The sequence below is a fragment of the Entelurus aequoreus genome, linkage group LG27, assembly GCF_033978785.1.
Source record: "Entelurus aequoreus isolate RoL-2023_Sb linkage group LG27, RoL_Eaeq_v1.1, whole genome shotgun sequence".
Lineage (NCBI taxonomy): Eukaryota > Metazoa > Chordata > Actinopteri > Syngnathiformes > Syngnathidae > Entelurus > Entelurus aequoreus.
In genome coordinates, this window is record NC_084757.1 from 11,714,943 (window position 1) to 11,729,169 (window position 14,227).

Here is a 14,227-nt window from a genome sequence, read left to right on the forward strand (position 1 = left end):
AAAACAGACAATTTTTTTTCCCCACCCCCCCAAAACAAATATATACAAAAAAAATACGAAAATACAACAACAAAAATTACAGAAAATATAAATAAAAAAATAAAAATCACAAACATACAGAGAAGTGTCACTGAATAAAAACAACAAAGAAAAAATAGTTGAGTTAAGTGAAAAGGTTCATTGTCAACAGTGTCACATGTATCCTATAGTGTCTTTAATTTAGCTATGTATAACTAATTATGCAGCCCCAGGTCAAGTCAAATTGTTTTGGTGTACCCCTCAGATTATATTTAATGTTCCTAAATCTAAGAAAAACATGAGGTCCATAAGCCATATAGGGAGGCCTTGGCGGCAAACTGTGATTTCCACTCCAATAAAATCCTTCGACGAGCTATTAATGATGCAAAGGCGATACTATCCCTAAAAGTCTGCTTAGGACTTGTTCTCCTCCAGGACCAGGAGGCGTGTGGGTCGGATCACAGCTGACTCTTCTCACCCTGGACACACACTATTCTCCCCTCTCCCCTCAGGCAGGAGACTACGCTCCATCCAGACCCACACCTACCGCCACCTGAACAGTTTTTTCCCCTCGGCCATCAGGCAAATGAACAAGAACTCCTAACAGCAGCTCCTTGAATTCCTTGAATCCCTTCTAAGTCTATCTGATAGCTCAGTCACAGCTCTTTTTATACCAAATATGTGTTATATATGTTTTATGTCGCACGTTTGCACCAAGAAAAATTCCTAGTTTGTGAACCCGTTCTCAAACAATGGCAATAAAACTATTCTGATTCTGATTCTGATTCTGATTAATTTTTTGGTAGTTTGGTGGAATTCCAAAAATAGCCAATTCTGCACAAAGTGTCAATTTAAAATGTAATGCATCTGCAAGATGTTTAAAAATATCAATCCAGTTTTTAAATGTGCTGATTTTTTACAATTAATTTTCGGATCTGAGCCGAGGATGTGTTGTTGTGGCTTGTGCAGCCCTTTAGACCAGTGGTTCTTAACCTGAGTTCGATCGAACCCTTTTGGGTTCGTTGAGTCGGGCTCAGGGGTTCGGCGGAGGTCAAAACACACCCGACTCATCGTGTAAATAAAAACTTCTCCCTATCGGCGTATTACGGATACGGCAACAGCAGAAGTCACACTGATTTGCAGGTGTGCAATTTGTTGGGAGTTTATGCACTGTGTTGGTTTTGTTCTTTGAACAAGGTGATGTTCATGCACGGTTCATTTTGTGCACCAGTAAAAAAACATGGTAACACTTTGGTATGGGGAACATATTCACCATTAATTAGTTGCTTATTAACATGCTGGCTCTTAACAAGTCATTATTAAGTACTTATTAATGCCTTATTCGGCATGGCCTTATTATAACCCTAACCCTCTAACCCTGGCCCTAACCAAATAACTTTAAATTAAGTCTTTTTTACTTAGAATATGTTCCCCTAGTGTCCAAAAAACTCTAAATTAAGTCTTTGTTACTTAGAATATGTCCCCCATACTAAAGTGTTACCAAAAACATATAACTTTAACTTGAATTTGAAAAAAATATATATATTTTATTTTTCACTAAAGGGTTCGGTGAATGTGCATATGAAACTGGTGGGGTTCGGTGCCTCCAACAAGGTTAAGAACCACTGCTTTAGACACTCGTGATTTAAGGCTATATAAGTAAACATTGATTGATTGATTGATAAAACACTGTATTTTAACACAAGGATTATTTTTCTCACATATTTTTTATCAATTAATTTGTCAACATAGTTTGACGTAAGTAAAAAAGGTACAACAATAAAGTACTAATTAACACAAATTAACCTCCAGACATTTTTTGTTTAAAATAGCCTGTTTTTTTCTTTGTTTTTTTAATCCCAGATGTAATTCATTAAATTAAAAAAAACGGTTAAAAGCAATTATTGAATGGTTTTAAACACGTTTTAGTGCATTTATTGTCATTTTAGTCGTTACTTCGTTCCTTGTTGGTTAAAACTCCATTTCCCATGATACTTTGCGATCACAAGCAAAAACAAATATGGTGTCCTATGGGTAACCGTACGTGATTTGAATACTCCGCCGTCCAATTGACGACATAGAGCGGCGACAAGCAGCCCAGCACTGCGGAAACACCCCAAATTGCGGTGCTACCTCACCGCACCTGTATTACAATACAAAATGTCTTCACCGAAGGCCAAACGCCTGAGTCGCGGCGGCGGCGGCGGAGGAAGCCCGGTGCTCGGTGCCGCCAATGGCCGCTACGAGTTCAAGTCGCTGACCAAACCGCTGAGCTCCGACTCGGCCACCGCGCGCCTCCGGGCCTCGGAGAGCCCCACTCGCCGCCGGGGCTCCAGCTCCTCCACCGGCTCAGCCGGCGGACACGGACCGTCGGAGGAGGACGGCATCCGGCTCAACCCGTCACTCTTCCGCGTAGCCCTCAGCTCGCTGCTGGCCATCGACCTGTGGCTGTCCAAGCGGCTGGGGGTGTGCGCCTGGGAGGACTCGTCCTGGGGGAGTGTGCGGCCCCTGATGAAGCTCATCGAGGTGACCGGCCACGGCGTCCCCTGGCTGGCTGGCACCGTCTACTGCCTCTACAAGAGCGACAGTGCCGCCGGACAGGAGGTCATGCTCAACCTCCTCCTGGGTAAGAACCTTCCACCTCACTTATTCCATTGAAGACTGCAAACTATCTCCAACCTAATAGAATAATATATTTGTTTACTCAACTCATTTACATAACATTTTGTGGAGGATTGGGGCTCAAGTTTAAAAGTACAGACCTCTGCCAAAGCCACATTGTCTGTATAATTTTATAAAAGTATTAGTTTTTTACAACTACTAATTAAACAACATATGTCCAGCCTGGCTACCATAGACATCTTTATAAGTAGACGCAGCATTGGCTGCTGTCACACGAGAAATTCGGCCGCCATCTTGAAGTGGTGATGAGGAGCCGGCGAGCAGCCTAAACTGACAGTTGACAAACGACGTCCACAGTTAAAGTTTAAGTTAAAGTACCAATGATTGTCACACACACACTAGGTGTGGTGGAATTTGTCCTCTGCATTTGAGCCATCCCCTTGTTCACCCCCTGGGAGGTGAGGGGAGCAGTGGGCAGCAGCGATGGCCGTGCCCGTGAATAATTTTTGGTGATTTAACCCCCAATTCCAACCCTTGATGCTGAGTGCCAAGCAGGGAGGTAATGGGTCCCATTTTTAGAGTCTTTGGTATGACTCGGCCGGGGTTTGAACTCTCAACCTACCGATCTCAGGTGGGAGACAGGTCTGGACTACAGGCAGGCCAGTCTAGTACCCGCACTCTTTTACTACGAAGCCACGCTGTTGTAACACGTGGCTTGGCATTGTCTTTCTGAAATAAGCAGGGGCATCCATGATAACGTTGCTTGGATGGCAACATATGTTGCTCCAAAACCTGTATGTACCTTTCAGCATTAATGGTGCCTTCACAGATGTGTAAGTTACCCATGTCTTGGGCACTAATACACCCCCATACCATCACAGATGCTGGCTTTTCAACTTTGCGCCTAGAACAATCCGGATGGTTCTTTTCCTCTTTGGTCCGGAGGAAACGATGTCCCCAGTTTCCAAAAACAATTTGAAATGTGGACTCGTCCGACCGCAGAACACTTTTCCACTTTGCATCAATCCATCTTAGATGAGCTCCTGCTCAGCGAAGCCGGCGGCGTCTCTGGGTGTTGTCGATCAATCGCTTTGGCGTTGCATAGTAAGAGTTTTGACTTGTACTTACAGATGTAGTGACAAACTGTAGTTACTGACAGTGGTTTTCTGAAGTGTTCCCAAGCCCATGTGGTGATATCCTTTACACACTGATGTCGCTTTTTGATGCAGTACCGCCTGAGGGATCGAAGGTCAGTAATATGGCTTACGTGCAGTGATTTCTCCAGATTCTCTTAACCTTTTGATGATATTACAAACCGTAGATGGTGAAATCCCTAAATTCCTTGCAATAGCTCGTTGAGAAATGTTGTTCTTTAACTGTTTGTTGACAAAGTGGTGACCCTCGCCCCGTCCTTGTTTGTGAATGACTGAGCATTTCATGGAAGCTGCTTTTATACCCAATCATGGCACCCACCTGTTCCCAATTAGCCTGTTCACCTGTGGGATGTTCCAAATAAGCGTTTGATGAGCATTCCTCAACTTTTTCAGTCTTTTTTGCCACTTGTGCCAGCTTTTTTGCAACTTGTTACCGGCATTAAATTCCAAATGAGCTAATATTTGCCAAAAATAAAGTTTACCAGTGTGAACATTAAATATATTGTCTTTGCAGTCTATTCAATTGAATATTAGTCATTAGTCAAAATAGTCATTCACATCGACGTCCCTTGTGTGGGCTCTGTGCCGAGGATGTCGTTGTGGCTTGTGCAGCCCTCTGAGACTTTTGTGATTTAGGGCTATATAAATAAACATTGATTGATTGAATATAAGTTGAAAAGGATTTGCAAATCATTGTATTCTGTTTTTATTTACCATTTACTAGAGAATAAATGCTTTAAAATGTAATATCGGAAATTATCGGTATCGTTTTTTTTATTATTGGTATCATATTTTTATTTTTATTTTATTAAATCAACATAAAAAACACAAGATACACTTACAATTAGTGCACCAACCCAAAAAACCTCCCTCCCCCATTTACACTCATTCACACAAAAGGGTTGTTTGTTTCTGTTATTAATATTCTGGTTCCTACATTATATATCAATATATATTAATACAGTCTGCAAGGGATACAGTCCGTAAGCACACATGATTGTGCGTGCTGCTGGTCCACTAATAGTACTAAATGCTTTAAAATGTAATATCGGAAATTATCGGTATCGTTTTTTTTATTATTGGTATCATATTTTTATTTTTATTTTATTAAATCAACATAAAAAACACAAGATACACTTACAATTAGTGCACCAACCCAAAAAACCTCCCTCCCCCATTTACACTCATTCACACAAAAGGGTTGTTTGTTTCTGTTATTAATATTCTGGTTCCTACATTATATATCAATATATATTAATACAGTCTGCAAGGGATACAGTCCGTAAGCACACATGATTGTGCGTGCTGCTGGTCCACTAATAGTACTAACCTTTAACAGTTAATTTTACTCATTTTCATTAATTACTAGTTTCTATATTGTTTTACTTTCTTTTTTATTCAAGAAAATGTTTTTAATTTATTTATCTTGTTTTATTTTATAAATATTTTAAAAAAGGTCCTTATCTTCACCATACCTGGTTGTCCAAATTAGGCATAATAATGTGTTAATTCCACGACTGTATATATATCGGTATCGGTAATTAAGAGTTGGACAATATCGGAATATCGGATATTGACAAAAAAAAGCCATTATCGGACATCCCTACCATTTACACAACGTGACAACTTCACTGCTTTGGGGTTTTGTAGCTTAACTACATCTTCCAGTAGCTGCTTTTAATACTCTATTCATTGCTGTACTTTGGGGCTGTTTTGGAGCTTTTAGTAGGCATTTCAAAACTCAGTGGTGGTGATTGAGGAAAGAACTGAAGAAGAAATACTTGTCAAGGCCACACTGCCAAATAAAAGTCTGTTATGTAACAATGACTTGACTCATTTGTTTGTAAGGCTTTTTTTTTTCTTTTTTTTTCCATTGACACAACAGACTTGTTTTTAAACTGCTTTGATTCCTGTATTATAGTTTGTGTTAAGTACTGTTGTAATCTTTCGCACCTTCTCTTCCCAGGTCTGCTCCTGGACCTGGTTCTGGTCGGCGTCGTCAAGGCGACGGTGCGTCGGCGCAGGCCCGCCCACAACCGCATGGACATGTTCGCCACCTTCTCCGTGGACCGCTACTCCTTCCCCTCGGGCCACGCCACGCGCGCCTCCATGTGCGGCCGCTTCCTGCTGGCGCACCTGGTGCTGGCCGCCCCGCTGAGGGTCCTGGTGCTGCTGTGGGTGGGCACGGTGGGGCTGAGCCGCGTCATGCTGGGCCGCCACAACGTGACCGACGTGGCGTTCGGCTTCTGGATGGGCTACTGCCAGTACAACCTGGTGGAGATGCTGTGGCTCTCGCCGCAGGGCCTGCAAGGGCTGCTGGGACAATTAGCGTAGCGAGCACACTGAAGGACTACTATTCATTTTATTATTGTTATCTTTGAGGAACAGCTACACTGTTTTTATGTTCTCTCTGCATTCCTTCATCTTACGGTGTTCTTTATATTGTGATTCATTCAGCAGCACTGTCACTTTCCACTCAAAGTCAGCAGCACGTACTGTAAACAATCTTTGTCAGCAAATAAACATCACGAGGAGACGAGCGTGCATGTCGTCTTTTCACCTCCGCCTGCCCTTCAAAATCAACAGGAGTCTTGCTTAAGCGCGACAAGACGGAGACGGTATTTGTCGTCTTCAACTTGCTTAACTAATATCCCAGCACGTAAAATTAAGCGAAGAGAAATCAGCCCCGAGAATGTGTTGTCTTGTGACATTTGACCCGAGGCTGGTGTTAAAAATCAATAGGAGTCTTGCTTAATTTTGGCTAAATCCTGGGAACGTTTCCCGAAAGAGTGAACCAGTTTTGACCTCCTGGTTAAAAATCTACAGGATTCTTGCTCTAACTGAGGTAAATTATCTCCTTGTGTTGTGTTGACCTTCGACTGTCAGGATCCGTCTTGCTTTGGCCGGTGTTCAAAACTAACAGAGTTCTTGGACTGAACGCTCAAAGTGGAGCAATTGTGATCAGTAGCGAGGTCAAGAACCCTGCAGTGTTTTCACCTTTGTCCTGTTTTGGGTGTCGTTCAAAATAAATAGGATTCCTGCTTTAAGTTGGATAATAGTGTGAAAGGCGCACCGGATTATAAGGCGCATTAAAGGAGTCACATTATTACTATTTTTTTCTAAATGTAAAACACTTCCTCGTAGTCTACATAAGTGTTTTTCAACCACTGTGCTGCGGCACACTAGTGTGCCGTGAGATACAGTCTGGTGTGCCGTGGGAGATTATCTAATTTCACATATTTGGGTTAAAAACATTTTTTGCAAACCAGTAATTATAGTCTGAAAATGATGTGTTGTTATTGAGTGTCTAGAGCTCGGCAGAGTAACCGTGTAATACTCTTCCATATCAGTAGGTGGCAGCCGTTAGCTAATTGCTTTGTAAATGCAGGTAAAAAGGTGTCTTATGCTTAAACCAAAAATAAACAAAAGGTGAGTGCCCTTAAGAAAAGGCATTGAAGCTTAGGGAAGTCTATGCAGAATGAAAGTAAAATTGAACCGGCTGCAAAGTCAACGAAAACAGAATGCTGGACGACAGCAAAGACTTACTGTGGAGCAAAGAAGGCGTCCACAAAGTACATCCCAACATGACATGACAATCAACAATGTCCCCACAAAGAAGGATAAAAAAACAACTTAAATATTCTTGATTGCTAAAACAAAGTAGATGCGGGAAATCTAAGACATGAAACTGCTACAGGAAAACACCAACAAAAGAGGAAAAAGCCACCAAAATAAGAGCGCAAGACAAGAACTAAAACACTACACACAGGAAAACAGCAAAAAAACTCCAAATAAGTCAGGGCGTGATGTGACAGGTGGTGACAGTACACCTACTTTGAGACAAGAGCTATATTGATGCATGCTTGGTTATGCTTTAAAGTCATATCCAACAATTGCGACAATGACTTTTAACTGTCAACTGAGTTTATGATTTCTGCTAGTGGTGTGCCTCTGGATTTTTTCAAAAATGTGCCTTGACTCAAAAAAAGGTTGAAAAACACTGGTCTACATAACATGTAATGGTGGTTCTTTGGTCAAAATGTTGCATAGATGATGTTTTACAGATCATCAATAAGTCGCTTTCTGACAGTCGCTTCCGGATGCGCCGTTTTGTGGGCCGGTCTTATTTACGTGGCTCACCTTCGACGGCGTCTTCTCCCCGTCATCTTTGTTGTAGCTGTGTAGCGTGCAAGGACGGGAGTGGAAGAAATGTCAAAAGATGGAGCTAACTGTTTTAATGACATTCAGACTTTACTTCAATCAATAACGGAGCAGCATCTCCTCATCCGGAAACAACACCGGAAATGTGTCCCGTGAAAAAACGTCCGACCGGATCTCTAATAACTAAAGTTCCTTGGGTGAATAATGTAAACTCACTACACCGGTATATTTTAGCGCTTTCATGGCGAGTTTACTGACAGATATAAGTAAGAACTTTACACTACTTTATATTAGAAATGGCAACAGCAGAGGGTGAAAGTCCCATAACAAGAAGATCGAGAACATGAAGTTTATCGACAACGGTGTCGGCACGGACTACAAAGGTGGACGCGCGCAATTTTTCAATACTTATGCAGATCCCAAATACAGATCAGCAGGTAACAAAAGGTAAGAAAAGTTGCTTTTGCATAATATTGCGAAACAAAACGCCAAATAATATGTCTTACCTTATACACACACCATAATAATACTCCTATGTTGAAGCACAGTACAATCCATCAAGCGGTGTGGCTTCATAGCTTACCAAAGTCGTACTAAATCATTTTGATAGATTTTTGAGCGCCGTGTGTAGTAATGTTCTATATTTTCCATCCATTTTTTACCGCTTGTCCCTTTTTGGGTCGCGGGGGGTGCTGGAGCCTATCTCATCTGCATTCGTACACCCTGGACAAGTCGCCACCTCATCGCAGATGGAACATATAAAATGTTGGTGCTGTTTACTTGAGTCATATTGCCATCATATTGCAGTCTACACATATCTCTTGTGTGTGGCTGCCATCTACTGGTCACACTTATCATCACACCATGTACCAAATAAAATAGCTTCGAGGTCGGTAAGCACAACCAGAATTATTCCGTACAATAGGCGCACCGGGTTATAAGGCGCACAGTCGAGTTTTGCGAGAAAAAAAAAAGGATTTCGTGTGCGCCTTATAGTCCGGAAAATACGGTAATGTATGAACCCCGTTTCCATATGAGTTGGGAAATTGTGTTAGATGTAAATATAAACGGAATACAATGATTTGCAAATCATTTTCAACCCATATTCAGTTGAATATGCTACAAAGACAACATATTTGATGTTCAAACTGATAAACATTTTTTTTTTTGCAAATAATCATTAACTTTAGAATTTGATGCCAGCAACACGTGACAAAGAAGTTGGGAAAGGTGGCAATAAATACTGATAAAGTTGAGGAATGCTCATCAAACACTTATTTGGAACATCCCACAGGTGTGCAGGCTAATTGGGAACAGGTGGGTGCCATGATTGGGTATAAAAACAGTTTCCCAAAAAATGCTCAGTCTTTCACAAGAAAGGATGGGGCGAGGTACACCCCTTTGTCCACAACTGCGTGAGCAAATAGTCAAACAGTTTAAGAACAACGTTTCTCAAAGTGCAATTGCAAGAAATTTAGGGATTTCAACATCTACGGTCCATAATATCATCAAAAGGTTAAAGAGAATCTGGAGAAATCACTCCACGTAAGCGGCATGGCCGGAAACCAACATTGAATGACCGTGACCTTCGATCCCTCAGACAGCACTGTATCAAAAACCGACATCGATCTCTAAAGGATATCACCACATGGGCTCAGGAACACTTCAGAAACCCACTGTCAGTAACTACAGTTCGTCGCTGTATCTGTAAGTGCAAGTTAAAGCTCTACTATGCAAAGCGAAAGCCATTTATCAACAACACCCAGAAACGCCGCCGGCTTCTCTGGGCCCGAGATCATCTAAGATGGACTCATGTAAAGTGGAAAAGTGTTCTGTGGTCTGACGAGTCCACATTTCAAATTGTTTTTGGAAATATTCGACATCGTGTCATCCGGACCGAAGGGAAAGCGAACCATCCAGACTGTTATCGACGCAAAGTTCAAAAGCCAGCATCTGTGATGGTATGGGGGTGCATTAGTGCCCAAGGCATGGGTAACTCACACATCTGTGTAGGCACCATTAATGCTGAAAGGTACATACAGGTTTTGGAACAACATATGCTGCCATCTAAGCGCCGTTTTTTTCATGGACGCCCCTGCTTATTTCAGCAAGACAATGCCAAGCCACATTCAGCACGTGTTACAACAGCGTGGCTTCGTAAAAAAAGAGTGCGGGTACTTTCCTGGCCCGCCTGCATTCCAGACCTGTCTCCCATCGAAAATGTGTAGCGTAAAATACGACAGCGGAGACCCCGGACTGTTGAACGACTGAAGCTCCACATAAAACAAGAATGGGAAAGAATTCCACTTTCAAAGCTTCAACAATTAGTTTCCTCAGTTCCCAATCGTTCACTGAGTGTTGTTAAAAGGAAAGGCCATGTAACACAGTGGTGAACATGCCCTTTCCCAACTACTTTGGCACGTGTTGCAGCCATGAAATTCTAAGTTAATTATTATTTGCAAAAAAAAAATAAAGTTTATGAGTTTGAACATCAAATATCTTGTCTTTGTAGTGCATTCAATTGAATATGGATTGAAAAGGATTTGCAAATCATTGTATTCCGTTTATATTTACATCTAACACAATTTCCCAACTCATATGGAAACAGGGTTTGTAGATTCACCACTTTGATTTTGGCGTTCTTAAAAAAGGTCTACACCAACTTTGATGTTTTACGTCTTTGTTTTGTTGATAAATTATACAGACATAGTTTTTAGTTAAAGGCCTCGCCCCAGGGCAAAAAAACAAAACAAAAAAAAAGGCAGCATTCACAAGTTTAGTTTCATAAGCCCACAGATGTGACTTCCAAAACTCATGATCATGTTACAGATTCTCTCAGGCTAAGGTCTATGAGGGACAGTTTTTTGTTGCATGACGGTCATGAAGTTCACCACCAAGAAAATACTTCAAACATGTAGTCAACATGGTGAGAAATCAGCTTTGTTCACATCTCAAACTATTGTTCCCTCCAAAGTTCTAGAAATTGTTTTTATTTTTTTATCGACCACATCTGTTATTTGACATAGTTGCTTGTTTGTGCTGTGCAAAGATGCAACACAGCTGTTCTACAGACCATTGCAGGCTCAGAAACATCAGTATTATGTTTCCTCTTAAGATGAACTATCTTACAAGCCACAGGTGTAAAACTCAAGGCCAGGGGGCCAGATGTGGCCCGCCACTTCATTTTATTTGGCCCTGAAAAGCCTGGAAATAATATGTACCAATAAAGTACTGTAACTTTTCTTACTAAATGTATTCTTTCCTTCTATTTTGGGAGGGAAAAAAATGTACTCCATCTAATGGCAAATTATGTTAACTTAAATATTGTGTAATTATGCAAAAATGTATTATCAAACATTCAAACCATTGTTTGAATAGAAATAAATACTAATAATAATGATTTCAGAGCAAGTTATCCATCACATTGTGCAATGTAAAAGTAGCAATAGATTTCATGGTAAAATTGTGAAATTTACTGTGATTTTTACAGCATTTTTCTCTAAATGAAAAAAAAAACACTACTTTTTTTTACTGTAATAAACTGTGGTGCTGTTTCGGCATTTACAGTAATAAACCGAAATATCTACAATTGTTGATTTGCGGTTATAAAAAAAAAAAAAAGAACTGGCAGCTCAGGTGCCAAAATTTTACTGTAAAATTAAAAAAAAATTTATTAACAGTAAAAAAAACAATGTAAATTTTACAGTAAAATTCTGACAACTGAGCTGCTTTTTATTTTATTTTTTACCATAAAAACAGCAGTACTGTTTTTCCATTTACAGTAATATACACTAAATTATTGCAACTTACCATATTTTTTTCTACTTTTGAAATGCATAAAAACATGGTGTAATAATAGTATTCACTGTTAGACGTGGCCCTCTGGGGCCAAACATAACTGCGATGTGGCCCTCAGTGAAAAGGACTTTTACACTTCTGTTATAAACTATCTTTAATAGACTAGACTTCCTTTTTATTGTCATTCAAATTTGAACTTTACAGCACAGATAAGAACAAAATTTCGTTACATAAACTCATGGTAGTGCAGGATAAAAAAGCAATAAGATGCATGTATAAATAAATAAATATATATAAATAATATACAAAATAAATAAATATATATAAATATATATAAATAAATAAATAGATTACTGTACAGATAAATATATTGCAGTTTTTCACATGCGTCCACGTTTATGGATGTGTGTTGTATTGTCTTTTTTATTCCAGCGAGTTAATCCATTTTGGGGGGAGTTGAGGGGATAATTTAATTATGATGATTATGATTAATCGGTGTACCAGACTGATTTCGGTACTTTCTGGCATGATGATGTCACTTTTTTTTAACAAGATTTAGGAGCAATTATAGAGCAAGTGCCATTCCATCAAGTGGTCAAACAATACTTATGGGACACAATTAAATAAATAAAATTTTAAATAATGACTTAAATGTAATCATTTAAAGTAATTTTAATAAATTATTTCATGAGTTCATTATTCAATGGTTTATTATTTCACAATTTAATTGATTATTTCATGATTTATTTAATTATTCCAAATTAATTTATTCATTCATGATTTAAATATTTATTTTAAAATTTAATAAACTATATCAATGATTTATATATTTTTTTCAATGATTTATGTATTTATTTCACAATTTAATTAACTAATTTATGATTGTATCTAATTATTCAACAATTTAATTATAAAATGATTTATTTATTTGTTTCATGATTTAGTTAATTATTTTACAATTCAATTAGTAATTTTATGATTAAATTATGTATGTAATTGTTTGATTATTTAATTAATTTAATGATTTAAATAGCTATTTCACCATTTAACACGTTATTTCATAATGATTGTTAATTATTTCACGATTGGATTAATTATTTCCTGATTTAAATATTTATTTCATGATTTATTACATTTCTTATGATTCATTTAATTATTTCACAATTAAATGAATTATTTCGGTATTCATTTTATTATATCATGATTTAATGATGCATTTAATTTTCTCATGATTTTATTATTTATTTCATTTTTATTCATTATTCCCAATTTAATTACAAATGTTATGAATTTTAGATGTCATTATTTTATGATTTGATTAATTATGGGACAAGCGATAGCAGATGGATGGATGGATGGACGATTTAATCATTTAATTAATTATATCATGAGTTAATTATTTAATAGTTTAATTGATTATTTCACGATTCAACTGATTATTTCATGATTTATTTAGCTATTCCAAATGTATTTATTAATTCATGATTTAAATATTTATTTTACAATTTAATTAACTATCTCAATAATTAAAAAAAAAAATGTCTATGATTTATTTATTTGTTTCACGATTTAGTTAATTATTCTACAATTCAATTAATCATTTTATGACTTAATTATGTATCTAATTGTTTGATGATTTAATTAATAATGTAATGATTTAAATAGTTAGGGTCAAAATGATGCCCCCTGTAGGAACTTCCTGATTTAAAAGTTCCTACAGGGGGCATCATTTTGACCCTAACTGAACTTAGTAGTGCAGCAGTGTTTATGTCAGAGAGCTGAGTCAGCACGTTTCTCGCCGGTTAGCAAATGTTTTTTTCCCCGCACACGCTCAATTTATCCTGCTTTCTGTTTTAACTGTTTATCAATCCAAATGGTATTTGAGTTACACAACTCCGGTCGCTCAAAACCCAGATGGTTTCCATTTCTGAATTTATCAGGCGCTCCTCTGGTGCTTCAGTTATAATACAATAACATATAACAAAAAGAAGGATGTTAAAAGATCACTTTTTTAAGGAGGAGCCCAGCAGGAACAAGACATTGAAATAAGGTTGAGAACTTGTTGAAACAAGTCCTGACGTTGAGCAACTCAAACCTGACGTTGAAACAACATGCTTTTTGACGGGTTCTGACGTTTATTTCAACGTGGAAATTCGATCATTTTCCAACCAATATTTTACAACACAAATACAACATTAAAACAACATGCTTTTTGACGACGTTGACGTTGATTTGAACATTGCATTTTGGTCATTTTCCCAACCAATATTTTACAACATTGAAACAACATGCTTTTTGACAACGTTGATTTGAACATTGAATTTTGGTAATTTTCCCAACCAATATTCTACAACACAAATACAACGTTGAAACAACATGCTTTTTGACGACACTTAATCAATGTTGGGTTCTGACGTTGATTTGACCATGGAAATTTGGTCATTTTACAACACAAATACAACGTTGAAACAACA

At 38.3% G+C, this 14,227-nt stretch overlaps 1 protein-coding gene and 1 long non-coding RNA gene across 3 annotated transcripts in view; one reads left to right on the plus strand and one right to left on the minus strand.

The window, feature by feature from the left end:
• Positions 1-2,001: 2,001 nt before the first annotated feature.
• Positions 2,002-6,347, plus strand: plpp6 (phospholipid phosphatase 6). The gene is made up of 2 exons (XM_062039056.1): positions 2,002-2,644; positions 5,761-6,347. The coding sequence occupies exons 1-2, from the start codon at positions 2,179-2,181 to the stop codon at positions 6,126-6,128; spliced, it is 834 nt and encodes a 277-aa protein (XP_061895040.1). The 5' UTR covers positions 2,002-2,178; the 3' UTR covers positions 6,129-6,347.
• Positions 5,548-14,227, minus strand: part of LOC133644526 (uncharacterized) — a 70,754-nt gene continuing 62,074 nt past the window's right edge. For both annotated transcript variants that reach the window (XR_009824777.1, XR_009824778.1), the window contains one exon: positions 5,548-6,107. This is a non-coding gene — a long non-coding RNA (uncharacterized LOC133644526). The remainder of the gene's footprint in view (positions 6,108-14,227) is intronic.

Excerpts from the sequence above, each read along its gene's own strand:
- plpp6 (XM_062039056.1), top strand. The coding sequence starts at position 2,179 with ATGTCTTCACCGAAGGCCAAACGCCTGAGTCGCGGCGGCGGCGGCGGA. Across the intron at positions 2,645-5,760 it reads CATGCTCAACCTCCTCCTGG|GTCTGCTCCTGGACCTGGTT; the intron begins GTAAGAACCTTC and ends TTCTCTTCCCAG.